The sequence below is a fragment of the Cyprinus carpio genome, chromosome A8, assembly GCF_018340385.1.
Source record: "Cyprinus carpio isolate SPL01 chromosome A8, ASM1834038v1, whole genome shotgun sequence".
Lineage (NCBI taxonomy): Eukaryota > Metazoa > Chordata > Actinopteri > Cypriniformes > Cyprinidae > Cyprinus > Cyprinus carpio.
In genome coordinates this window covers 7527495-7549857 of record NC_056579.1, presented here as the reverse complement: position 1 = coordinate 7549857, position 22363 = coordinate 7527495, and the positions used below count along the sequence as shown (strand labels likewise).

General features: G+C 36.7%; 2 protein-coding genes across 4 annotated transcripts; both read right to left on the bottom strand.

The window, feature by feature from the left end:
• Positions 1–227: 227 nt before the first annotated feature.
• LOC109059088 (collagen alpha-1(V) chain-like) lies at positions 228–6951 on the bottom strand. 2 transcript variants are annotated; one of them, XM_042761893.1, is made up of 26 exons: positions 6866–6951; positions 6730–6782; positions 6518–6625; positions 6376–6429; positions 6243–6296; positions 6006–6059; positions 5873–5926; positions 5599–5706; positions 5358–5411; positions 5178–5231; positions 5042–5093; positions 4743–4798; positions 4588–4641; positions 4465–4518; positions 4326–4379; positions 3946–3999; positions 3802–3855; positions 3665–3718; positions 3560–3577; positions 2869–2931; positions 2665–2742; positions 2388–2514; positions 2168–2274; positions 1290–1358; positions 922–1131; positions 228–769 (listed from the first exon to the last, which is right to left on the bottom strand). In XM_042761893.1, the coding sequence occupies exons 3-26, from the start codon at positions 6563–6565 to the stop codon at positions 629–631; spliced, it is 1725 nt and encodes a 574-aa protein (XP_042617827.1). In that variant the 5' UTR covers positions 6566–6625; positions 6730–6782; positions 6866–6951; the 3' UTR covers positions 228–628. The 2 variants fall into 2 exon arrangements, 1 of the variants encoding a protein (XP_042617827.1); XR_006160633.1 differs by lacking the exons at positions 228–769; positions 922–1131; positions 1290–1358 and having other exon boundaries at positions 2661–2742.
• Positions 6952–9746: 2795 nt separating this feature from the next.
• Positions 9747–21504, bottom strand: si:dkey-21p1.3 (collagen alpha-3(IX) chain). Of its 2 annotated transcripts, XM_042761892.1 has the most exons (27): positions 21160–21504; positions 19346–19441; positions 17971–18106; positions 17146–17889; positions 16745–16812; positions 15637–15690; positions 15376–15495; positions 15168–15206; positions 15024–15077; positions 14837–14890; positions 13720–13827; positions 13498–13551; positions 13107–13160; positions 12977–13021; positions 12613–12666; positions 12488–12532; positions 12344–12397; positions 12137–12181; positions 11994–12047; positions 11597–11641; positions 11431–11484; positions 11249–11293; positions 10843–10896; positions 10595–10702; positions 10472–10525; positions 10333–10386; positions 9747–10251 (listed from the first exon to the last, which is right to left on the bottom strand). In XM_042761892.1, exons 1-27 carry the CDS (start codon positions 21199–21201, stop codon positions 10189–10191), a joined length of 2397 nt encoding a protein of 798 aa, XP_042617826.1. In that variant the 5' UTR covers positions 21202–21504; the 3' UTR covers positions 9747–10188. The 2 variants fall into 2 exon arrangements, with proteins under 2 accessions (XP_042617826.1, XP_042617825.1); XM_042761891.1 differs by having other exon boundaries at positions 17146–18106; positions 21160–21503.
• Positions 21505–22363: the final 859 nt, after the last annotated feature.

Sequence of the window (22363 nt, the reverse complement as noted above, 5' to 3'; positions counted from 1 at the left end):
AGAGATGCAATGTGTTGAATAAATATATGAATCAAAACCTTTCAAGAATATGCCCAGGGCATATTAAGTATAATTAATAATGTTGCCTAGTTACAAAAAACAGTTAAAAGCCGCTTTAGTCATCCAGGGGTTGTTCATTACATCATATAAAGAAGATGGAAAAAATACAGGGCATTGCATGGCCCATTTCGCGAAAGCAACAGAAAATGTTTGCTATTGTATATATATATAAAGTACAAATGCCCTGTAGGGTTTTTATTATTTAATGTCAGTTTTAAAAAATGAAGGCACTGTGTAAAGGTTTAATAAACACATTTTCCTTTGTAACAAATTCTTACAACTTTGCATAAATAAATCATTATAAATACTCACAACCCACTAAGACAAGTCTAAATAAACTTACTACACACAAACACACACACAGTTATTGCACCACTATTGCAGTCTACTGCAAATCTAAAAAAAATTAACCCAAAGAACAAATTCAGTTACACTGGAAATCATGCAGTACCCTACATTTTAATACAATACTAAGTCTAATACAATACTAAGTCTAATTGTACAGTATGTCCTGGTAAAAATGCATTTCTCCCAGGTGCTCTGTGAAGCGTCTATTTTTGGAAAGATGCTATAAAAAGCACAAATGTCCAAGGATGATGCCTGCATCTCCTTCTCCTCCGCCCTGCAAAAGAACATCTCTTATGGGAAGTAGTTGCACGTCTCCTCCATGAATCTCTGAGTTCCCCAGAACCCTCACCTGTGCTGTTACCTGCAAAGATAAGGCAGGGGAAATATTTTTGGGTGACCTCTTCTTATAGAATAGCTTTAGTTTGGTTGTGTGCCATTTTTGGAAACTTCTCATTTAGAAAAGTTGTCGTCAAGTGTCTTGCACTAATTACATGCCATAAGATTACTTCTAACCTCACAACCATGTTGTGAAATGATGACATGCGATGGATGGATTTCTTCATTGGAGTCTCCCCGTAAGCGTAACACCCTCTTGGCGGTATCCTTGTGTTTAGAAGTGGGGCTGTGCTTTTTAGTACATGTCAGGCTGATGCTTTGTGTGGCAGAGTTGCTGTGTAACCGTAGGAATCGTAGTTGGACAACATTAAGATCTCTGTACTCAAACTGTGGAGTGCAATAATCAGAAAATTACATTAATTAAGATGCCTGCCATTCTTAATAAAAATGATATCACAGCACTGTTTCCATAGAAACAACAAAACACAGTGTCAGTAAATTAACAAGATATTACATCAGTTTAAGAAATTCAGTAAGTTCTTTACCTTGAAGCCTCTGTCAAGCTCGCTAAACCACTTTTTAGATCTGTCTGCTGATAGCCACATCCCTGAAATCTGACAAAATCACCACAAATGTACACACAAATATAGTATTATATTCAACAAAAGAACTGAGCATATGTTATTCTGTGCCTGTGTCGATATGTTAATGTATTATTCTGTGTCTAGCTGGACTGGTACACTTCTTGAAGTCGTGGCCTAATGGTTAGAGAGTTGGGCTCATAACCAAAAGGTTGCGGGTTCGAGTCTTGGGCCGGCAGGAATTGTAGGTGGGGGGAGTGAATGTACAGCGCTCTCTCCTCCCTCAATACCACGACTGAGGTGCCCTTGAGCAAGGCACCGAACCCCCAACTGCTCCCCGGGGGCAGCAGCATAAATGGCTGCCCACTGCTCCGGGTGTGTGTTCACCCCACGGTGTGTGTGTGTGTGTGTGTGTGTGTGTGTGTGTGTGTGTGTGTGTTCACTGCTGTGTGTGTGCACTTTGGATCGGTTAATGCAGGACATGAATTCTGAGTATGGGTCACCATACTTGGCTGTATGTCACATCACTTTCACATCACTTAAAAAAAAGGTTCTTTATTGCCATATGGTTCCATGAAGAACCTTTAACATACATTGAACCTTTTCATTCCATAAAAGGTTATTTATAGTGGAAACCCTATAGTGAAACCCTTTTTTGGAGCATTCATTTTTAAGATTGGAAACTAAGTGCAATAATAATGGGCAATAAATATCTTTCATATTTTGAGTTTATAATATCTTCCCATGTTTAATCCCACTTTTAGGTATCTCAGAGTAAAGAAAAACATCCATTTACATGTCTTAGAATCAGCAAAGGAGACTGACTGTGAAAGTCCTCTTACTTTAGACTGGACAGGAGACACACAAGTTAGACCACCAGCAGTAAAATTACAGAACACACGGAGAGCATCAAATGGACATCCGTGGTTTGGATCAATGTAGTAGAGCCCTATAAACAGGACAGGACAGGACAGTCAATTAAAAATGTCCTTCTCTATGATTTCAATTTTTAAAAACAAGAGCCACATTTGGGTCTGAAGTTCCAAGTGGTTTTCTGCTCACCGTCTCTGAGGTGAGGCTGGATGAGACTCAGCTCTCTGCAGGTGGTTGCTGGATTGTCTTTGGTTCCTTCATCAATCTCATCTTCAGGGTCATCAAATCGAGACTTCCTGGATAGTAACCTTGCTTTCTGAAAAGAATGTGCAAAGACAATCGATCAATATATTAAAACCTTCATCTTGGGTCTTTCTTCTACCCAACCCCACCTTTCCCTCTATATTTGACGGTAAAAGAGGTTCAGTGCTCAACAAACCAAGGTTGACTGCTTGAGTTTACCAACATTTTGTGATCCTCTTCTCTGAGCATGAGGTGGAGTATGATGCCCTGGTATCTGCTGGCTGGGAATGCCTGGTTTTCCTTGTTAGAAGATTCAATTGAGTCAGAATATAAACAGATTAAGACACAATCTCTAAAAAAGGAATAAAATAAGTATGACGTTAAAGTGTGAAATTAAAGTCACATGCAGGAAAACTATTCTACTTACAGGTGGTCCTCTCCGACCTTTCACACCTTTTTGTCCTGATATTCCCTGAACTCCTTTCATACCCTGTTGATATGAACAATACTTAAGGAAGCACATTTAACTCTATAAGCTTTTTGAAAAAGGATCAAACCTTGGCTGTTCAATGGTGAATGGGTGTGACTGTTTTATATTGTGGATATTATATAGTTTTTATTCAACACATATTTAAAAAAAACTGTATGATCATTTGTTGTTTGTTCAGAATGCATACAGTATATAAAAGTTTAAAGTTTTGAACCACTCAGATTGGGAGACCTTCAGAGTGGTTAAAAAATAAATAAATAAAGGAAATCAATCAATCAATCAATCAATCAATCTCTAACCTAAAACTTTTAAACAGTGGTGTTTATAAATAGTTAAAAACCTGAAAAATGTTTTTATCAAAAAAAATAAGTTCACCATAACTTATCTTTTCTTTAAATTTTTAATTCATAACTTGCTAACTCAATATATTTTGAGGTCTAAATCCTATTTTAAATCCCATATTTTCAATGTTTCATTGTGACCATTTGAATAGTGCCTGCCAGGGTACTGCAGGTCATTCTGACTGTAGTAAGATCTTTATCTACACTGTACCTACCTGGTTCAGGTACAGGGAAAAGATAAGCAGAGCTATATAAATTACAATCACACCTGCAATTTCAGTACACACCTTCCTTCCAGATGGACCCTGTAGAGCGAAACAAGACTGTGTGATCTATGCTTTTGTTCTAAAGCAGATAAAGCTGGTCATTGAGTTTACAAAAAAGAGACGTACAGGCGAACCAGGGAATCCTTTGCCACCAGAAGGCCCACTAGCACCAGCTTCGCCCTGCAACAAACAACATATTTATGAATAAAGAAACAAGAGATCAAAGTAAATATGTCCACAATTTACTGCAGGCAGTTATTTACCTGTATACCTTTTGGCCCAGGCCGTCCCTTGTACCCTGGATCACCTTGCTTTCCCTGCATGATGAAGGAAAACATTTGTAACTAGTGAAAAAAAAGCAACTGGTTGTTTTTTTAATGTGCTTTCTATGTTTCATTTGAACTTACCTTTTCTCCTGGTGGTCCAATGGGCCCTTGCAATCCTCTAATACCAACATGGCCCTGTAAATTGCATTGATGAGCAATGAGCAAGGCCTTTAAATCATCAATATGGTCCTGCTGTACACAATCTACTACATGCTTTCTGTTGTCTGATTGACATATTTTTTTAGTAAGTAAAAGGTGTTTTAGTATAATTCCAATTACATCCTACTTTCTGGCCATAGAAATATCAGCTACTGAAAATATGTTTTCTTCTAAAGGTTCAATAAAATTAGATTTTTCAAAATATTTCAGTTTAAAAAAAAATTCTTACTATTATTTAATATGTCATGCTTTATAGAGTTAAAGCTAAAACAATTGTCTATAGTCAATGGATACAATGGTACCTTTGGTCCTTTTTGTCCGACATCTCCCTTTTCACCTTGAAGTCCCGGAATCCCCTAAGTTTTAACCAAAAAATAACATTAAAAATATTAAAATCTCCATGGATTGTAGAAGGCAAAACAATGACTTCGGTTTAATTACCTTTGGTCCCATCAGCCCGGTGGGCCCTGGTTTCCCTTTGGGTCCTTCAGAGCCCTGTGATGGAGAGGCTGGTAAATTGACTGTAGTAGGAACCATTTATTTAAAAGTCAGAGTGGAAATTACTTTTGGTCCAGGTAGTCCTTGACTCCCTTGCAAACCAAGTGTTCCTGGGACACCCTGTGTATTTGAAACCATGCCACAAATCATGACGATATTATATAACTAACATGCTTTATAATAAATCATTCAAATAGTCTGCATAAAACAAGCTTACTTACAGCACTACCTGGAGGACCTGGTCGCCCCGGAGGTCCTCGGAATCCAATGTCTCCTGAAGTTGTGCAATAGGATAGTAAATGCTCACTTTTTATGCTAAATCTAACATTTGCCAAGTGATTCTACTCTACTTGGGCCAGAAATCCCAGCAATGACCTAAAACACCCTAGTAACCACATGGCAACCATTCAGAACACCTTAGCAACTGCATAGGAGCCATCCACAACAGTGAGCAGTGAGTTTTGCATTGGCTAGGACCACTATAAAATGTGAATAGTGAATAAGGTCAAGCTACTCACTGGGTCGCCCTCGGTGCCTATAACTCCCAGCAGGCCATCTGTACCACTACGTCCCTTAAATGGAGTTAGTGTAAAAGACAATCACGTTTGGCACAATCATATAATAGTCAGAAGGGTTTAGACATTAGGGATACTTGCCAGCTTTCCAGGGAGACCAGGATTACCATGCTTCCCTTTTGGTCCTTGAGGTCCCTAGATAATGATAAATCATATGCATGAATGTTTTATTTGTTTGTGTTGGCAAAAAAAATGAAATAATTGCAGTAAAGCTGTAGATTATCAAGTTAGTAAGTCAAAAAAAAAAATGCATGAACCCACTGGCTTTCCTGCAACACCTTTACTTCCTCTCCTTCCAAGAGAACCGCTCATTCCCTGAGGGAAAGAATCACAAAAACACTTGTTCTGGGTGGGCTTGTTGTAATGTTTTGTTGTCCAAAATCTACTGTGTGTTTGGTGCAGACACTGAAATATACTAATTAATAACATATTCTAGTCATAAAACATGCAGTAACTTATGACCAGATTCAATGATACTTCTGGAAAATATTGAGCCACTGACCTTTGGCCCTGGTTGACCCTGGAATCCTTTTTCCCCTGGAGGTCCTGAAGATCCTGGTTTTCCCTTTAGTCCACGAGGACCCATAGATCCTGCCTGACCCATTGGCCCCTAAACAGGAGCATAGATCATTTAAATATGCAAACACTGTATATTTGTGTATCTGTATACATATTGTATACAACTGTGAAATGTCTTTGTCCTGTTTTTCATGGCAAATGCTTCATATTTTGTTCTTTAAACTGGAAACCAATCTGGGTGCAAAGTATTATCTCACCATTTTGCCTCTTGTTCCAGGCTCTCCTTTCTTCCCACTTGGACCTGAAACACCCTGTAAACAACATAAAAATTCAGGTCAGTAAGACCAGGCAATCATTTTCCACCATGCATCTTCAAAGGTAAAAACCTACAATTGATCCAATCTTCCCATTGCCGCCTGGATTCCCTTTAACTCCAGGCTCTCCCTACAGGGGACAAAAATAACAGGCACTTACTCCTATGATGGTGTGACAGAGCATACCTTTTATCCCATTCTATCACCAGTAAGTCATAGGTGAATAACTCAGAGTGATTATCTAACGTATTTTATACAATATATAAATATGTAATTAGAAAACATCATTAAAAAAAAAAAAAAGAAAACTTACTTTTGGTCCATGTTTTCCAGTTTGTCCAACTAATCCTTCTTTTCCTGGCAAACCCTAAGTTTGAATGGAATAAATTAATGTCAGTTTACATCACATCTAATCACATACATCAAATATATCAAACCTAACTTACCGGTAACCCAACAGCACCATTTGGACCTGGAGGCCCATTTGTTCCTGTCGCGCCCTAGGATATCCATAGAACATTGAAATAAACAAAATAAATCTATTTCCTCATTAGCTTCATTGGCTGTAAAAGAGGAAGCGGTACTTACAACAAGTCCACATAGACCTCTGTCACCTTTTTCACCAGATTCTCCCATGTTGCCCCCAGGACCGTATTTTCCAACCAAACCCGAGTGACCTCTCACACCTGGCTGACCCTGATCAAAAAACAAAAACACTCAATAATGTCAATAATAAGAATATTTCGATGCATTTGACTATTTCACTCAAACACTTGTGCAAACTTAATCAAAAACCTCACTTTTTCACCAGGGAAACCAGGATCTCCCTTCTGCCCCGGGGAACCACCAGCCCCTGACAAAAAACAAACATGCACAATCTTTTTGTTAATAATTTATGGTAAGAAATAATAAAAAAATCAAATCCATATTTCTTACTTCTTGTCCTTTTGGTCCTTTGACTCCAGCTGGTCCTCGATTTCCATTCTCTCCTTGGAGTCCTTTTGGGCCACGATCACCAAAAGATCCTTCTTTACCCTTCTCACCCTACAACCGACAGTTCTGTCCTGTGTATCATTTACATAAAACACCATAACACAATGTACATGTATGAAATGTTGCAAACATACAGCAACAGAGAATTTGTACTCACAGGCAAGCCTTTACTTCCTACTGGTCCAACTGGTCCAGTTTCACCCATTGGGCCCTAAAAAAAAAGAAGAAAAAAAAAGGTTACCCATCTTATTCAATACAGTTTCTCTACCACAAAAGAATTTGTGGTAGAGAAAATGTTCTGTAGCCGTGCTGAATATAAGAAAAACTTATTGACCCAAACATTTAAAAGGTAGTGTAAATGTAGAAAGTTCTCAAACAAACTATTTAGGAGAATCAAAGCAAATATCTTTGCATTATATGAATATTTCTAAAAGCAGAATTTCGTATTGATCGATTAGACAAATTACCGTACATAATCAAGATTTAAAAGCAATCTACCTCTTCACCATCGATACCAGCAACTCCCTTCAGTCCATTGGCTCCTCTCAGTCCCTTTGCCCAATACATTTTTAAACAAAAGGTCTCATACAATACAAGGTCACAATGGAAGAACCAATACATTTTACATAATTATAATAAAGATCAAACAAGAAAAACAAAAAGCAAAAAACAGTCCACCTTATTGCCTTTATCTCCTGGAGGTCCAAGGGGTCCAGGTAGTCCATCTTTACCCTGAAAGTCAGAAAATACAATATGGGATTAAAGCTGAAACCTTGCCTCAGTACTCACAACAATAAACCAAATAAACCAAAAACACATACTGGGTACCCAGCCACTCCATGCGGCCCCGGTGGCCCTCTGGGCCCTTGATTTCCTACCGGCCCCTGCAGACCTGTCTCACCCCACTGGCCTATGTTTCCTTGTGGGCCCTTTAGAAGATTACATTCACAAATGTTTCATCATTATACACTGGATAAACACATAGTAATATTACTGCTATTGCATCATGGCAAAAAGAGTGCAAAAAAGTGCATGTGTGTTTAATGTATGTCTTACAGCAGGTCCATTGTAGCCCTTCTCTCCTGGTAGGCCTCGAGGACCCTAAATAAATTGATAGTGTTTTAGAGCCTAAAGTTTAAGTGTTATAATCTGTATATATAATCTATAATGTGCTTACTTGCTGACCAGGTTTTCCTTTGGGCCCCTCAGGCCCATTTTTCCCCTAATATCAAAAGATCGTCAAATGCATTTGGATATAAATTATAAGAAGAGAACAGACAGATGAACATATGGCTTGTGAATGAAAGGAGGTTTGATTTAAATGCAAGAATGAAAGGAAACTTTTGCTTCTGCTGCTAATTTCTGCTAATAATGTTTTTTCAGCTTTTTATTGCACTACATTTTTTCATCATTTGGTGCATCACATGACGTGACTGATACTTTAAGAAAAAAACCACTAACCTTCTCCCCATGACTGCCATGAAACCCTACTGAACCCTCTCTGCCTTTGACACCCTGAGGAAAACAGAACACAACACAATATATATATAAAAAAAAAACTATTAAGACTGAACTAGTCACATAAAATTCACTGCCAATTGCAACAAAATAGCACAAAAACAAAAAAAAAATCCAAATTTGGATGAAGTCTGATCTAAAGAACTGGGTGTCATGTACTATAAAAAAATTGTTTGGAATTTTATGAAATCATTACTTACTCTGATTCCAGGCTTTCCAGGATTGCCAGCAGGACCCCGGCTCCCTGGTTCCCCCTTTAAAAAGTTATTTAATAGCATTGTGCTGGAGGTCATATTCTTAGACAGTTATGTCAGAATTGGCAATTTAACAGCTAAATATACCACAAGATGGAGAGTTACATAACTAAGAGACTGAAGAGTTTGGAAATCCAGGAAAGGAAAATAAAACTCACACTTTTTCCAACGGGACCTTGGATTCCTGGTGCACCACTCCTTCCCTGTAAACCCTGTTCAGACATCATATTTAATCAGTTGTTTTGTCCATGTCAGTATAAAGATTGTCTAACAAAGCATTAAAAATAAGAGAAGGTCTTACCCAGGGACCTTGAGGTCCTCTATCGCCGTCTGATCCATGTGGTCCAACAGATCCCTATAACACAAATTACTATTAATGGTTAATGAAGAAAATCAAACTAATGAAGTAAACTAACAGGACATTTTAACAGTGTATGTGTGGCTCTTACAGGGGCTCCGTGAGTGCCGTCCTGTCCTCTACTCCCTGAAACACCCTGCAGTCCCTAAATGATGATAAACATCATGACTTAGCTAAGATAACATGATGCATGCTAATCCACCTTAGCCAATGCTGTAGTTAATCAATGCTATGCTGTTTGTTGTGACATTCAGTGTAATTGTATTTGACTAATCATTAGGGAACTCAATTTACCTTTTGACCTTTAAATCCGGTTCCTCCAGGGACTCCTGGTCTACCCTGTCCCATTAAAAAAATGAAAAATGCAAGCAACCTGATACAGGGTTAATAAGGCATTGTGTGTGAATGAGATTTTCTGTTGTAACCAAAATAATTCTGATCAAAGGAACAAGGAAATCATGATCAAACCTTATTAAATAATGCCAGTCATTGCATTAATTGTTTTATATTTGCATTTAAAAGGTAATGAGTTGATGTACAAGGGAACCTTAATACCGGGCTCTCCTTCAGGTCCTGGTTCTCCTGATTTTCCCATCTCACCCTATAAAACAAACATTTGGTTTCTTTCTTTTGGCCAAGGTACATATGCATCTGTTTTCTTATCTATTAGTTTTCTTAAGAATTTTCCATTTTCTGTCTGGAAGTATATAGGCCCCAGAATTGTGGTTATTAAAAATTAAATAAATAAATAACCTTTGGTGAAGTGTATTATTGCCACGGTGGTCTGTGAATACCATGTAAATTTGTTTGCAGTGCTACCTACTGGTCAAACGTAACAATGGGTTTAGGTAATAGTTATAGGTGAACTAAAAACTATGTAGACATATATAAAAAAAACTAATAAAAAAAAATCACAAAAACACAACAAAATTATTAAAACAATAATTATAAAAATATAATCTACTTCAAAATATTAACAAAAATTATACTAGTATATCAATGATCCTTTGTACTTTTTCTAAAATTACCACTAGAGGTGCTATGATAAAACAAATCTACTCAATTATTTAATTTAAAAAAATGGTGAATTTTTGAATTGGTGTTCTTGCCCTTGTAATTATGTCTTGCAGCTTAATTTAAGAAATCATACTTGCCAGAGGTCCTAGAAAACCAGCAAATCCCCCTCGGCCAGTCCGACCCTATTGAAGTAAAATAATCTTACTAAAGGTTTTTATCTAATGTATGACTTTTGTCAAGAAGACATTGGGAGCAATTATCACCTTGTCACCTCGTGGTCCAGGAACACCTTGGATACCAGGGGGGCCTCTCTCTCCCTAAAAATGCCATTTATATACATGATAACTGGAATAGCACATTATGTTAGATTCCTTTGACAAACAGAGAATGACAGTCCTGTACCTTAAGTCCATCTTTTCCCTCTCTCCCCGGATCTCCAATAGGACCATCATAGCCCTGAAGAAAAAGCAATACAATGACTAAGTGGCTGGCTTTCAACGAGTCTTAAAAGTAGCTGCTGCGTACCGTGGGCCCTGGTAAACCAGCAGGTCCAGTAGGGCCAGTCTCTCCCTGTACACCAGACCGCCCTCCTCTGCCTTTGAATCCCTGTTTACCTGGCAACCCCAGAGGACCCTGACAAAGAGAAGCCAGAGATAAGAAAAGATAGATTAGTTCTTTCAAGATTAACTCCCTTGATGTCTAGTTCTCAGGGTTTTTAGTCTTAAAACAGTGTGCATTTGGCTTTCAGTAAGTGTTGTTTACTTGGAACTCACTTGATCTCCCTTTTGGCCAGGATCTCCTTTCATTCCACGCTGTGCTTTCAGACCCTGATGTTTACAAAAAGACAGCAAACATAATTATCCCAAAATCATTACATAATTTTCTCTAGTAAATAAAATAGTGATGTGCTCACTTTCACAACACACTAAAAGTATTTTTGCATAATTTACATTGTAATTCAATATTAGAACTGAAGCTTTAATAATTGCAAGAGCCAACATCACTATTTAGATTAGATTTTATATTAATTGTGTAGCACTACTAACTACACACTGAAATAAATATATTGCTTTACCAGCAGCCTCTACAAAAAAAAAAAAAAAACAAAAAAAAAAAATATAGTGTCTCACAACAATCAGACATATAAAATAATTGGGGAGTAGTTTGAAATATTCTTACTGGATCACCTGAGGGTCCATGTTTTCCTGTTTTGCCATTGGCACCCTGAAACAAGAATGTGGCTTGATGTATGTTGATGCATTACCATAGAAGTGCATTGAGGTATCAAAAGAATATGAAATATATCTAAAGAGATTGTAAAAAATTTATAATTCTTGATGAAGAGTGACTCGTAGGCTTACTTTTATACCCGGTGGTCCTGGACTCCCAATGTCTCCCTCAATTCCTGTATCTCCCTGTTTGATAAAGAAATATATATGCCTCCAGTAAATGTGGAAAAATCAAAATGAGATTTCAAATGTGACTGTAATTTTAAAGCTTTTATGAAATGACATGAGATATACATACAGGGTCTCCTTTTTGACCTGGTGGTCCATAGCCACCTAGTTTTCCCTGAATAGATTATGGAAGATAATGAGTTGAGTTAGATGAACAGAAGTTGTAGTAGTTTGAGAGAGGAGAGGAGACAAGAATCAACTCAATGTCTACACTGATACGCAAATGAATATTCAGATTAAGCATTTGGTCATACTCTACATTTTCCAGCATGATTACAATGTTCATTTATCCATATGTCCATATGAAAGCAATTATTTGAGACTATGATTGAAACTTCAGAAATTTCAGAATAATTGATTAACCAGAACATGGATTCTAATTGTTAAATAATATGCATGTAATCGTGGTGACCAAGAGTACATAAATACATGATGTAAAAAGAAGATAAATGCATAATCCACAGCACCTGTGGTCCAGGAACACCAGGAATACCGATAATACCATCAGGCCCTTCCTCTCCCTGTAATATATAATGGCATAAGACTAATCTCTTCAGTTTTTAGGATATTATTTATTTGTTTATTTTTTGGAAATAAAACATTGACTTACTGGTTTGCCAGGCGGTCCCCTTGGTCCCATTTCACCAAGTTGTCCCTATAAAAGAGAATCAGCATGATGTACTAGTCAGTTTTCCTACACCTTTTGACTTACGAATCTCTATGACTTTCCTAGTTATTTGTGATTACTGGAATTATGTTATTTAAGAAGAGTCAAAATTATTGGATTGGAGTTTATAAAAACCAGAGTGTTTCTTACAGGGGGTCCGTTGACGCCTGGAACTCCCTTCAACCCTCTCGGTCCTGTGTGACCCTTTAAAACGATGTCAAAAGTCATGTTCTGAACATGTCAGAATTGAGAGATGATGTGGAATAATTAAGTAATTAAGTTTTTGTAACATACTAGTGGACCAGGTGATCCAGTGAACCCAAGCCCCCCTGTATGTCCCTGTGACACATACAGATTATTTAAAAAATAAACAACACATTTTTCTCATCATTTTTGTATGTTTTATATTTAGCACATACCGGTGCACCAGGTGGGCCCATGAATCCCTGTGGTCCTCTAGGTCCAGGGAGCCCCTGTGAATGGAAAATATATTGTTCGATTAAGAGTGTCATCACAAGAATCAATTACATTTGAAAATATTTAAAAATAGAAAACAGTTATTTTAAATTGTAATAATATTTCATAATATTATTGTTTTAACTGCCTATCAAAATAATTGATCAAATAAATGCAGCTTTGGTGAGCATAAGAGACTCGCAATATGAATATCAGTATGAAATATCAGTCTCAAATTTTTGAATGGCATTGTACTGTATATATAGACAGACAGAATAACTGCCTCATAAAGAGATAATACACAGTCAGAAGTATGATGTTACTCACAATATATCCTACTACCCCTGCTAGGCCCTTCTGTCCCTTTTTTCCCTAAAGAAACAGAGTTGGCTGGTCAGTGATTTTATCATACAGTACATATCTTGTGAAAGTCTGGAGAGCAAGAGCAACATCTCACCATCTCTCCTTTCCTTCCTTTGGTTCCCTGAGGCCCCGGTTCGCCAAGATCACCCTGAACACATCAGATAATTAATCACTTGTTTTGATTTATGGCTGATATGTCAAATAAACACACTGCGTGGACAGTGGTGGACTTCTGTTTTGATCTTGATATTTAGATTACGTTATGCAATGGCTAGGCCTAAATGGAATTTGCAGACTTCTGCAGAACATATTTAAATATCATAAAACCCCAATAGTCAAAATAGTTGACTAACTAAAAGGGTCAGAGGATTTTCAGAATTGAATGCATGATGGAAGTTCCAATTCTGTGGAAAACTTCTGTAAGCACAGATTCCATGAGGGCCTAGTTATGGCATTATCCATAGAAAAACCCTGTTCTTTCTTACCCACTCACCCACCTCCCCTGTACTGCCTTTCTCTCCTGCATAACCTTTTGGACCCTACAAAAAAAAAAACAAAAAAAAAAAACATACATGCACACACAAAAAACACACGTACACACACACAGACAAATGTATGCAATTATAGGCAGACTTATACAATATATTTAACACTATTAAAACTTAAATCATTTTGAAAAGTTGCATATGAACTCCCATAATTCTTACATCCTCCCCAGGTGGTCCTGGTGGCCCCATCTCCCCATCCTTCCCAGCTGTGCCCTCTGGTCCTGATCTCCCAGGTGGCCCTGGCATTCCAACTGGTCCTATTCTTCCCTAGTACATAACAAAAGATATACAATGGGTATAGAAAATCTCACTGTATAGTATAACACATGGTCCAGTCTCCTTATCGGCATTTATAGATACTGCAGAGATTCATTCTAGAACAGATCCATAACTCATTTAAGCTTTTTAGCATTAACAAGGACTTTTCTCACAATAGTTCTTTGCTTGGAATCTTCCTGAAAATAAACAATCTCTTATAATCACTCAGAATGAAGCATTACTGCCATATAGCTCAACTCTGCTAGAAGAAGCAATCACATACCAGACAGATGCAAAATATAACAGGTAAGATTAACCACATTTATTGACCAGATTAAGTTAATAATAGAATGCAACAAAGCTGTATTCACTTGGACTTTACTTTTACTTTTACTTTAAAAAACAGAACCTTAATTAAACCATTTCACCTGAACTAAAATTGATTTAGAAAATTAAATCCAAGAGTTGTTTTCTTTATGTTGTTCCTGTTGAAACAGAAAGTTTTCTTTTCTTTTAAATTAGCCAGTGTTTAGTTTACATCACAATCAAGAAACATGGTTTGCTACTCATAATCAATGGCAGATTGTATTATGAGAAGACGAGATGAGTAAGATTTATAAAACCGGTTAAATAATTCTTTCATTTACAAAAGCGTAAAAGCTTATAAATGAGGAGGCAGTCAACAGAAGTTCAGATGAATGCCATCTTGATCACACTTCTCCCTTGACGCCACAGATTAAACTGACTTTATGATTTGAATGGAAACAAGCCTGCATGAGTCAAACATAGTATGTCTTTGCTTTTGAATCAGAGGAAGTCTGAACAATGTGACTCTTGTTGACTTCATGCTCTTGTTGACTGAGCTTGTCAAATTCTTTCAAACCCGTCTCAAGTCTCCACATGGTTTGATCACACTTTTATGAAACTTCAAACCATGTTTCTCTATGTAACAGTGAGCTAGCATTTTTATGCTGCCAGAGATGATTTTGTGATGAAGAGAGGAAACAGAAATACCTACAAGTAACCCTGGCTCTCCCTTTTCCCCCTGTTTGCCTGAAACTCCAGGGGGCCCCTGAAAATAGATAAATAAACTGTAAAATATAAATTAACTGTTTGGTTTCATTGTCACTGACATTGACAGTGTGTGGAAATAACATGGACAAAGAAATGGAGATGATATGTCAAATAATATATATAATACTTACGGGTGGTCCAGGATCTCCACGTGGTCCCAAAGGTCCTGGTAATCCCTTCACTCTCTAAAGAAAAGGGCAAAAAAGATTTCAATCTGCAGTGTACCGATGCAACTCAAATAAAACTCTTATTAGGGGTCAAATAGAATAACTCACCGGCCACAATGACACTAGTTTTTTGTAGAATTTATTTTTCTGAAAGCAAAATGAAACGTCCAAATTAGAATCATACAGTGTTTTCGAGGACTGTAAGGATGTAGGCGGCATTTGAATTTCAACTATTTATAGAATCAGCTATTTACATTTTTTGTTTTCAGAATAAATTGTAGCAAAATATACAAATTTGCAAAAATATTTTACGCACCTTGAATGCTTGCCATTCTTCTTCTGACGTGTACCAGACTATAATAGCAGGCATGCCGGGTGGTCCAATCGGTCCTCTGTACCCTGTCTGGCCTGTCCGGCCCATCACTCCTGCGTAGCCCTGTGTGACACCCAAACACCCATTAAAGCATTCATTATTTGACTGAAGAATGTATATGACAAGATTTTATTTAAAAAATATATATGATTCCAATAATCAAGTAATTTTATGATTACAAAATAATTAATGGTTAATACATACTTTGTCTCCTTTTTCACCTGGAGGGCCTGGCAAGCCAGGTGGGCCTTGATATCCCTAAAAAAATCAATATAATATAATATAATATAAAATAATTTAACTTTTTTCTAAGAACTTAATTTAATGGTAAAAATGCAAAAAATTATATGATAATAAATCTATCTGAATATATCTATCTATCTATCTATCTATCTATCTATCTATCTATCTATCTATCTATCTATCTATCTATCTATCTATCTAATAGACAAGTTATGTACAGACACTCTGCAACCACAGGGGGGTGCAGGTGTCCAGCTAATGTTGCTTCACTGCAACTAAATCGAATTTTTTCGTGTCAGTAGTGTAAGTTAACAGTAATGTAATATAACATTGCTTAAGCATTTTAGAATTTGCATAACAAAGATCCATGAAATAAACAGGTTGACAGTTTAATGTACAAGAAGTGCAGTAAATACACAAAAATTGTTAAAAATGGTACTTGGTGTCAGTACTGCCCCCCACCCCCATCCCCTCTCTCTCTAGCACTGGTATTATTAAATAATTCCTGTAATCCTGTTCCTCTTTTCAGGACGATATTTCTCTCTCAGTGTCATACAGCGAGTCACTTCTTGTTCATAAGCTCCATTCACTGGAGGTAAATGACCCTCCTTCTCCTCTTCTCCACACTTAATTGAATAATGCCTCTGCAAACTCAATTTCCTATAAAGGCTAGTAAACCACCTGAGATAAAAATGCAGTATAAAAAAACAGAAAAAAGAAAACACATAAAAACAACCTTCTAAAAACAACCGACAAACTATATTCTTAGTCAACCGTCTAGCTATATTGATATACTGTATTCAAGGTTAATATATGAATGAATTCTTCTAATGGTTTTCTTTAACCTTCAGTGAAACACTGCATTTCTCTCATTTAAAAGTGGAACAGATATGAAGTTGTCAATATATTAGTATACCTGGCAGAGAGTCATAAACACCATTAGCAATTTAAAGTATGTACACCATATAGCACTATCAATAGATAGTAAAGCCTTTCATTTCAGTAATAAACATCAATGCAAAGACAATAAAATATAATGAATTATTAGAGAGATAAGTGAGTTCATTACCCTTGGGCCTCTGAAACCCGTTGTGTGTAAACCTCCTTCTCTGTTTATGTTTCCATGCATCTGATTAGCTGAGTAAACAAAAATGCCAAATTAGAAATTATTTTCATATTGTACATCTGCATTTCTTAGGGCTTGAGAGAGAAGCCTTAACTGTTTTACCTTCACCTGTAAGAAATTATTAATAATAATAATACAGTTTATATAAATAATAATTATATAAACAAATATAAGATATTATTTCAATATATTTTATAATAAACAAATTAAATTAAATTAAATTAAATTAAATTAAATTAAATTAAATTAAATTAAATTAAATTAAATTAAATTAAATTAAATTAAATTAAAGTACACACTTCAGCTTCAAAAAATGAAATTTTTTATTCAGATTTTTGACTTACAGTGGGTCTCTGTTGTTGTATATGGCACAGTGGTAGGGCGAACTGGACAGGCACCAATATCACCTGAATAACAATCATCAGTCACTGATTCTTCAATCACAGGGGCTTTTTGTTCACTTCTATAACTGAGATCATCCTGTCTAATTTGTGGAGTCGCATCTGTATCTTTAATCTGTTCTTGCTTGCTCTCTCTCAGTGCAGTACTAGCTTCCTCTCTTTCAGCTCTGGGACTTCCAGGTTGATGAAAAGGCATTTGCTGAGCAACTGCTACAGGTTGCTTTTGCATCGGTGTCGTGGGTCGACTAGTCGCTCTGATTTCTTTATTCTTCTCCTGTGACTTTACTTTATCGACTGAGGCGCTGCCGGTGCTGGTTTCCATGGTAACGCTGGTCAGGTTTCGAGGTGAACCACTTGGCGCTGTGATTGAATCCTTAACCGATTTTGTCCGTGACGCGTCATAGACTGTATCTAAAATATCAGTCGAATAGACATTTGATATTTCCACTGGCTTTGTGTTCATCGAAATGGCAAGCTCTGTACTGTTCTTCAGAGCTGAGACAGATGACTGTAGTGTCTGCAAGGGCTCCTTTTTGGTCTGACTTTTGACCTCTGATTTGACCTCAGTGCTCATCTTGGAAGACTCCTCAGACTGTGAGACATAACTACCTGCTGTAGAATCGATATTTCTCAAGCTCATGGTCCGAGGTTCAGGCTTGTGTTCAGGGCGAAGCATGCTTGTGATCTCTGGAAAAATAAATGGTTGAATTGTTTTGGTGGGCTGGACTGTGAGAGAGGAAATGAAGGTCTCTTTCTTGTATATCCCACCTCCGCCTGCTTTCTCTTGGTCAAAATTAGAAACTTCAGGCCATTCAGATTTTGTCTCATATGCAGAATCAACATGGCACCTCAAAGTTGGCATCTCTGATTTGGATGGTCTTTCCAAAGATCCATTTGCTAGTGTCTGCAAATCAACAGGTGACAAAGGAAATGACATCACATGTTGGCACTGACAAATGTATCTTTCTGTGTCAGTCTTCACCTTATTATTTTTATCTTCTATATCAACCATGGCAACAGACTCAGAACCAGAGACAGCAACATTTACTCCTTTTGCAACATCTTCTTCTGAAATAAGACTGAACAGAAACGATATTGTTCACAGTATCGATGATGTATATAAACCCTAAAATCAACCCATGTTTAATATGTCCCCTTGTTCATGAAGTGCAGTGATCAGAAACAGAGCCTCACTTAAGTGATACTTTTGTGAGCAAAGTAAATTAAGTTTTATCTGCTCATGAAGTTATTACACTGAGGCTGACTGATTCATGGCCCCCTAGATCTCCATAATGGAAAAACACACAATCTACAGCCACATATCCAACCAAACATATTTGAAGCAATTATATTGCAGTGATCAATTCATGTGCCATTGATATATTCTATATAGCCATAAATTTGCATATCAAGTACTCAGATATTCCAGGAAAATAAAAAAAAATAAAAAATCATACAACTGGATAAGGAATGCTTTTATAGAACCAACGCTACAGAAAGTCACTATGAAATGCCTTTAAATGAAGCACATTTCATGTCTTCACAAGCATTTTTAAAAACGATCCATTTAAAGAGAAGTCTTTAGATATACCACTGTTCAAAAATTTTTACGGTCAGTGAGATTTAAAAAAAAATTATTTAATACTTTCATTTAGCAAGGATGCACTAAATTGATCAAAAGTGACAGTAAAGACATTTATAATGTTATAAAATTTTTGTATTTCAAATAAACACTGTTCTTTTGAACTTTATAGTCATCAAAGAATCCTGAAAAAATGCATCACAGTTTCCACAAAAATATTAAGGTGAACAAGAATAAACAGCATTTTAAAATGTTAAAATAAAAAAACAATTATTTTAAATTGCAGTAATATTTTACAGTATTAAAGCTGAGGCTGCATTTTTGAATGAGACTTCTTTTAAAAACATAAAATAAAATCTTACCACCCTCCTTTTGGACAATAGTCTACCTTACAAAAAAAGTCAACTGAACAGTAAATTAGAAAAAATTGTACTTGCGATTTGATTTTCATTCATCAAGATGGATTGGGTTAGTTGTGGTGGTTGCATAAATACTTTGGCATTATTCCCACTAAAGACAACATGTTAGTAAAGAGAAAAGGAAGCGAAGATTCACTTTTACCTGTGACTCCTGGGCACAACGGGATTTGTGATCAGGAAAGTTGAGGTCATCTCCAGTCAACTGACCCATTACTAAAGTCATTTGCTGCATGATACCCTGTAAAGGATGACAACCATCTCCAGTCTACAGAAGATGACTTTTGACTGATGAAAGTTAACAATAGACATCTAAAAAACAACAAATTCCCAAGATCTATACAGAGGGAAAATGTCTTTGGCAAGCACAATAAAACCTGACATTTACACCTGACTATATAAAACCAAATCAATGGCAACTTAATGATGGAAATTACTTTCCCATCCTCCTTAACATCGCATCAGCTTATGACATACTGCAAACATCATATTTTTTTTTCCTATACTGGGATGCTGTGTGCTGTCACCCAGAAGAGGAGGATTTACTGTATATAGGTTTAAATTTGACATGCAATATGGGAATTGTCTGCTAAAGTAATCTCAGCTCCGTCATAACATAAGTAAAGCCTCAATAAAACCAGTGTTAGAAAGGTTTCTCTCAAGCGGCCGTTGAGCTGAAGGCAGTCCTTTGACTGCATAACAGCCTGTGTTTGCTTTTCTCACATGGGCTCCAGAGCTCTCTGAACTTCACTTTCATTTCATCCAGCCTGTGGTGTTGCTGGGACTGGCTGGTTTGCATTGCAAAGAGAATTAGCTGTTTGTGCTAGCGCTCCGGCCGACATTGAACTTGGGCTGTGATTGTGGCAACGGTGGTTGTCAGGGGCAACAGTTACACAAGAAAGCCTCACAAACTATAAAGACTGCAGTGCATCGGCCACTTGGTTGCTTTATTCTTAGGATACTTTATGATAACATTCATTAACAAACATCAAATATGACATTAAAAAGATTATTTGATTGTATTGTGACAATCATTTCTGATTTATTTTCCTTTTTTTGTCTAAGTTATTTGAGAATAAAGTAACTTCACAATTAATTGTTCATAATCAATTCATTAACAGATATTAAAGATTTAAAATCATTATCAACTATTATATAATTCATTACAGATCATGAGTTCCCACTTACCCCAGTTTAAACAGTAAAGAAATTATGTAGTGGTTTTGCTGTGTTCACTTGTTTACCCGGCAGCTATAGCAAAGAATATGATGCTGGCATTTTATTTGGCAATCAAAAATGTTTACTGAGATATACATACACAACTGTTGAAAAACGTGTGATCAATTAATTTTTTTAAATAGGTCTCTTATGCTCACCAATACTGTAATTCTTGATTTAAAAAATGCAGTAATACTGTGAAATATTATTACAATTTAATAATTTTCCATAAGTAGCAGTACCTAATTTTACTTGGTTGTGGTAGTGGTTGATACATCAAAAGAATAGTATTTATTTAAATAGAGTTTGTTTTTGTAATATTATTATACATGTCTATACTGACATAAATAAACAAATAAAGGGAAAAATTGAATTCAGACTAAAAAGAAAGACAAGCAAGAGTGTCTCTTGGATTTTTGAGGTTTAGCTCTGGTTCGTGAAAGCCCCTTCCTGTCCTCATCATGCTCATTTCAAAGGCCTCAGGCCTGGCCTGGGGCGATCTAACACTCTGAATGCACACCGTGCTCAAACCACATCAAAAAATAAATTGAGAGACTCGTTCATCTGTGCTTGCTGAGACAGAAATACTGATAGTTTCATTTGAATGTATTCCAATGCAGAAATCATACTCAGAGTAAAAGAATTATTGCTACAAGCAATAAAAACAAGGTCTGCAAAATAAACAAATGTAAATTTACTTTCAAGCATTTGTTTTGTATAAAAATAAAAGGAGACACTTACTACACAGCAGAGAAGTTTGAGCAGAGTTTCAGAGTTCTGCATGGCTTCAGAGAGGCAGGCCGGTCTGTGACCGCTTCAGAAGGAGGTATGGTCAGTCTTTGAACTCTAAAGGCCACTAAAACAGAACGGTACCTGGAGAGTCGCCAGAGATGGGCTGTGCTATACACACTCTCTCCATAACACAGCTTAGTTCATAAGCAATGTAGATTTCATTACAATAACCGGACGGAATGCTATAGAGACCGCATAGAAGGAGCATTGGTCTAGAAAGCTCTCTCATCATCACTACAGTTCTTTTTCCTAAGCATAAGTGTGTATGTGTGTGTGTGTTTGTGTTTGTGTGTCTGTACTGTTCACATATGGCCCCAGTGAGGAATGTGACAAGGTGTTTAGAGGAGTGTCTAACTTACGGTAAAGGGTGTAAGGCATGGCTCCTCCCAGCGGTATAAGTCACTAATTCAATAAAGTCATTCACAAATTCAACACCACTGAAAATATGAACACAATTATGAGGTTTTAAAAGTAATTTTAGAGAAAGTTAATATAGTTAATATTGTAACTCCACACTGAAAGGGTTTTTCAGTGGAATTTTTCAGTTTATCACTTCCATTAATAGTTAATATAGCTTTTGAAAATGTACCATCAAATTAACTCCACACTGAAAGGGTTTTTCAGTGGAATTTTTCAGTTTATCACTTCCATTCCATTGTAATACAGAAACTTTCATTTTCTTTGAAGCTGCTTTGAATAATAGTCAAAACAAGTACACACACACACACACACACACACACACACACACACACACACACACACACACACACACACACACACACACACACACACACACTCAAATGGGCTTATGCACCCACAAATATACTCATACACGCACATTCAGCAGTGAGCAATTGATTAGTAGAAATAACACACTACCTCTCACTAAATATAAGCAGAGGCACTTCATCAGTCTGCATGATTACAGCAGATCACTTTTAGATCTGTGATGAATCATGTTCATCATGAATCAAGTTCTGCTGTTGTATACACAGTGAGTGATGTTTTCCCCACCTAGCTTCAGCTCACAGACTAATGTTAGGTTTACCACAGACCTGAGAAGTGCAGTAAAAGAAAGTGTCAAAGGAAAAAGTCCAACTTTAATGTCGAATCCAAACAAATACAATTCTCATCCTCAAAAAGATTTATAAAA

What these genes read in the sequence shown, in the direction of transcription:
- LOC109059088 (XM_042761893.1), bottom strand. Translation starts at nt 6,565, where the DNA reads ATGGGAGAATCTGGTGAAAAAGGTGACAGAGGTCTATGTGGACTTGTT. An exon ending in GAGGTCTATGTGGACTTGTT is followed by an intron (nt 6,430 to 6,517) that starts GTAAGTACCGCT and finishes TGGATATCCTAG; the next exon opens with GGCGCGACAGGAACAAATGG. An exon ending in CCAGCCTCACCTCAGAGACG is followed by an intron (nt 2,275 to 2,387) that starts GTGAGCAGAAAA and finishes TCCTGTTTATAG; the next exon opens with GGCTCTACTACATTGATCCA.
- si:dkey-21p1.3 (XM_042761891.1), bottom strand. Translation starts at nt 21,201, where the DNA reads ATGCAGAACTCTGAAACTCTGCTCAAACTTCTCTGCTGTGTA. An exon ending in TGGGCCCACCTGGTGCACCG is followed by an intron (nt 12,533 to 12,612) that starts GTATGTGCTAAA and finishes TATGTGTCACAG; the next exon opens with GGACATACAGGGGGGCTTGG. An exon ending in CAGGTCAAAAAGGAGACCCT is followed by an intron (nt 11,485 to 11,596) that starts GTATGTATATCT and finishes TTTATCAAACAG; the next exon opens with GGAGATACAGGAATTGAGGG.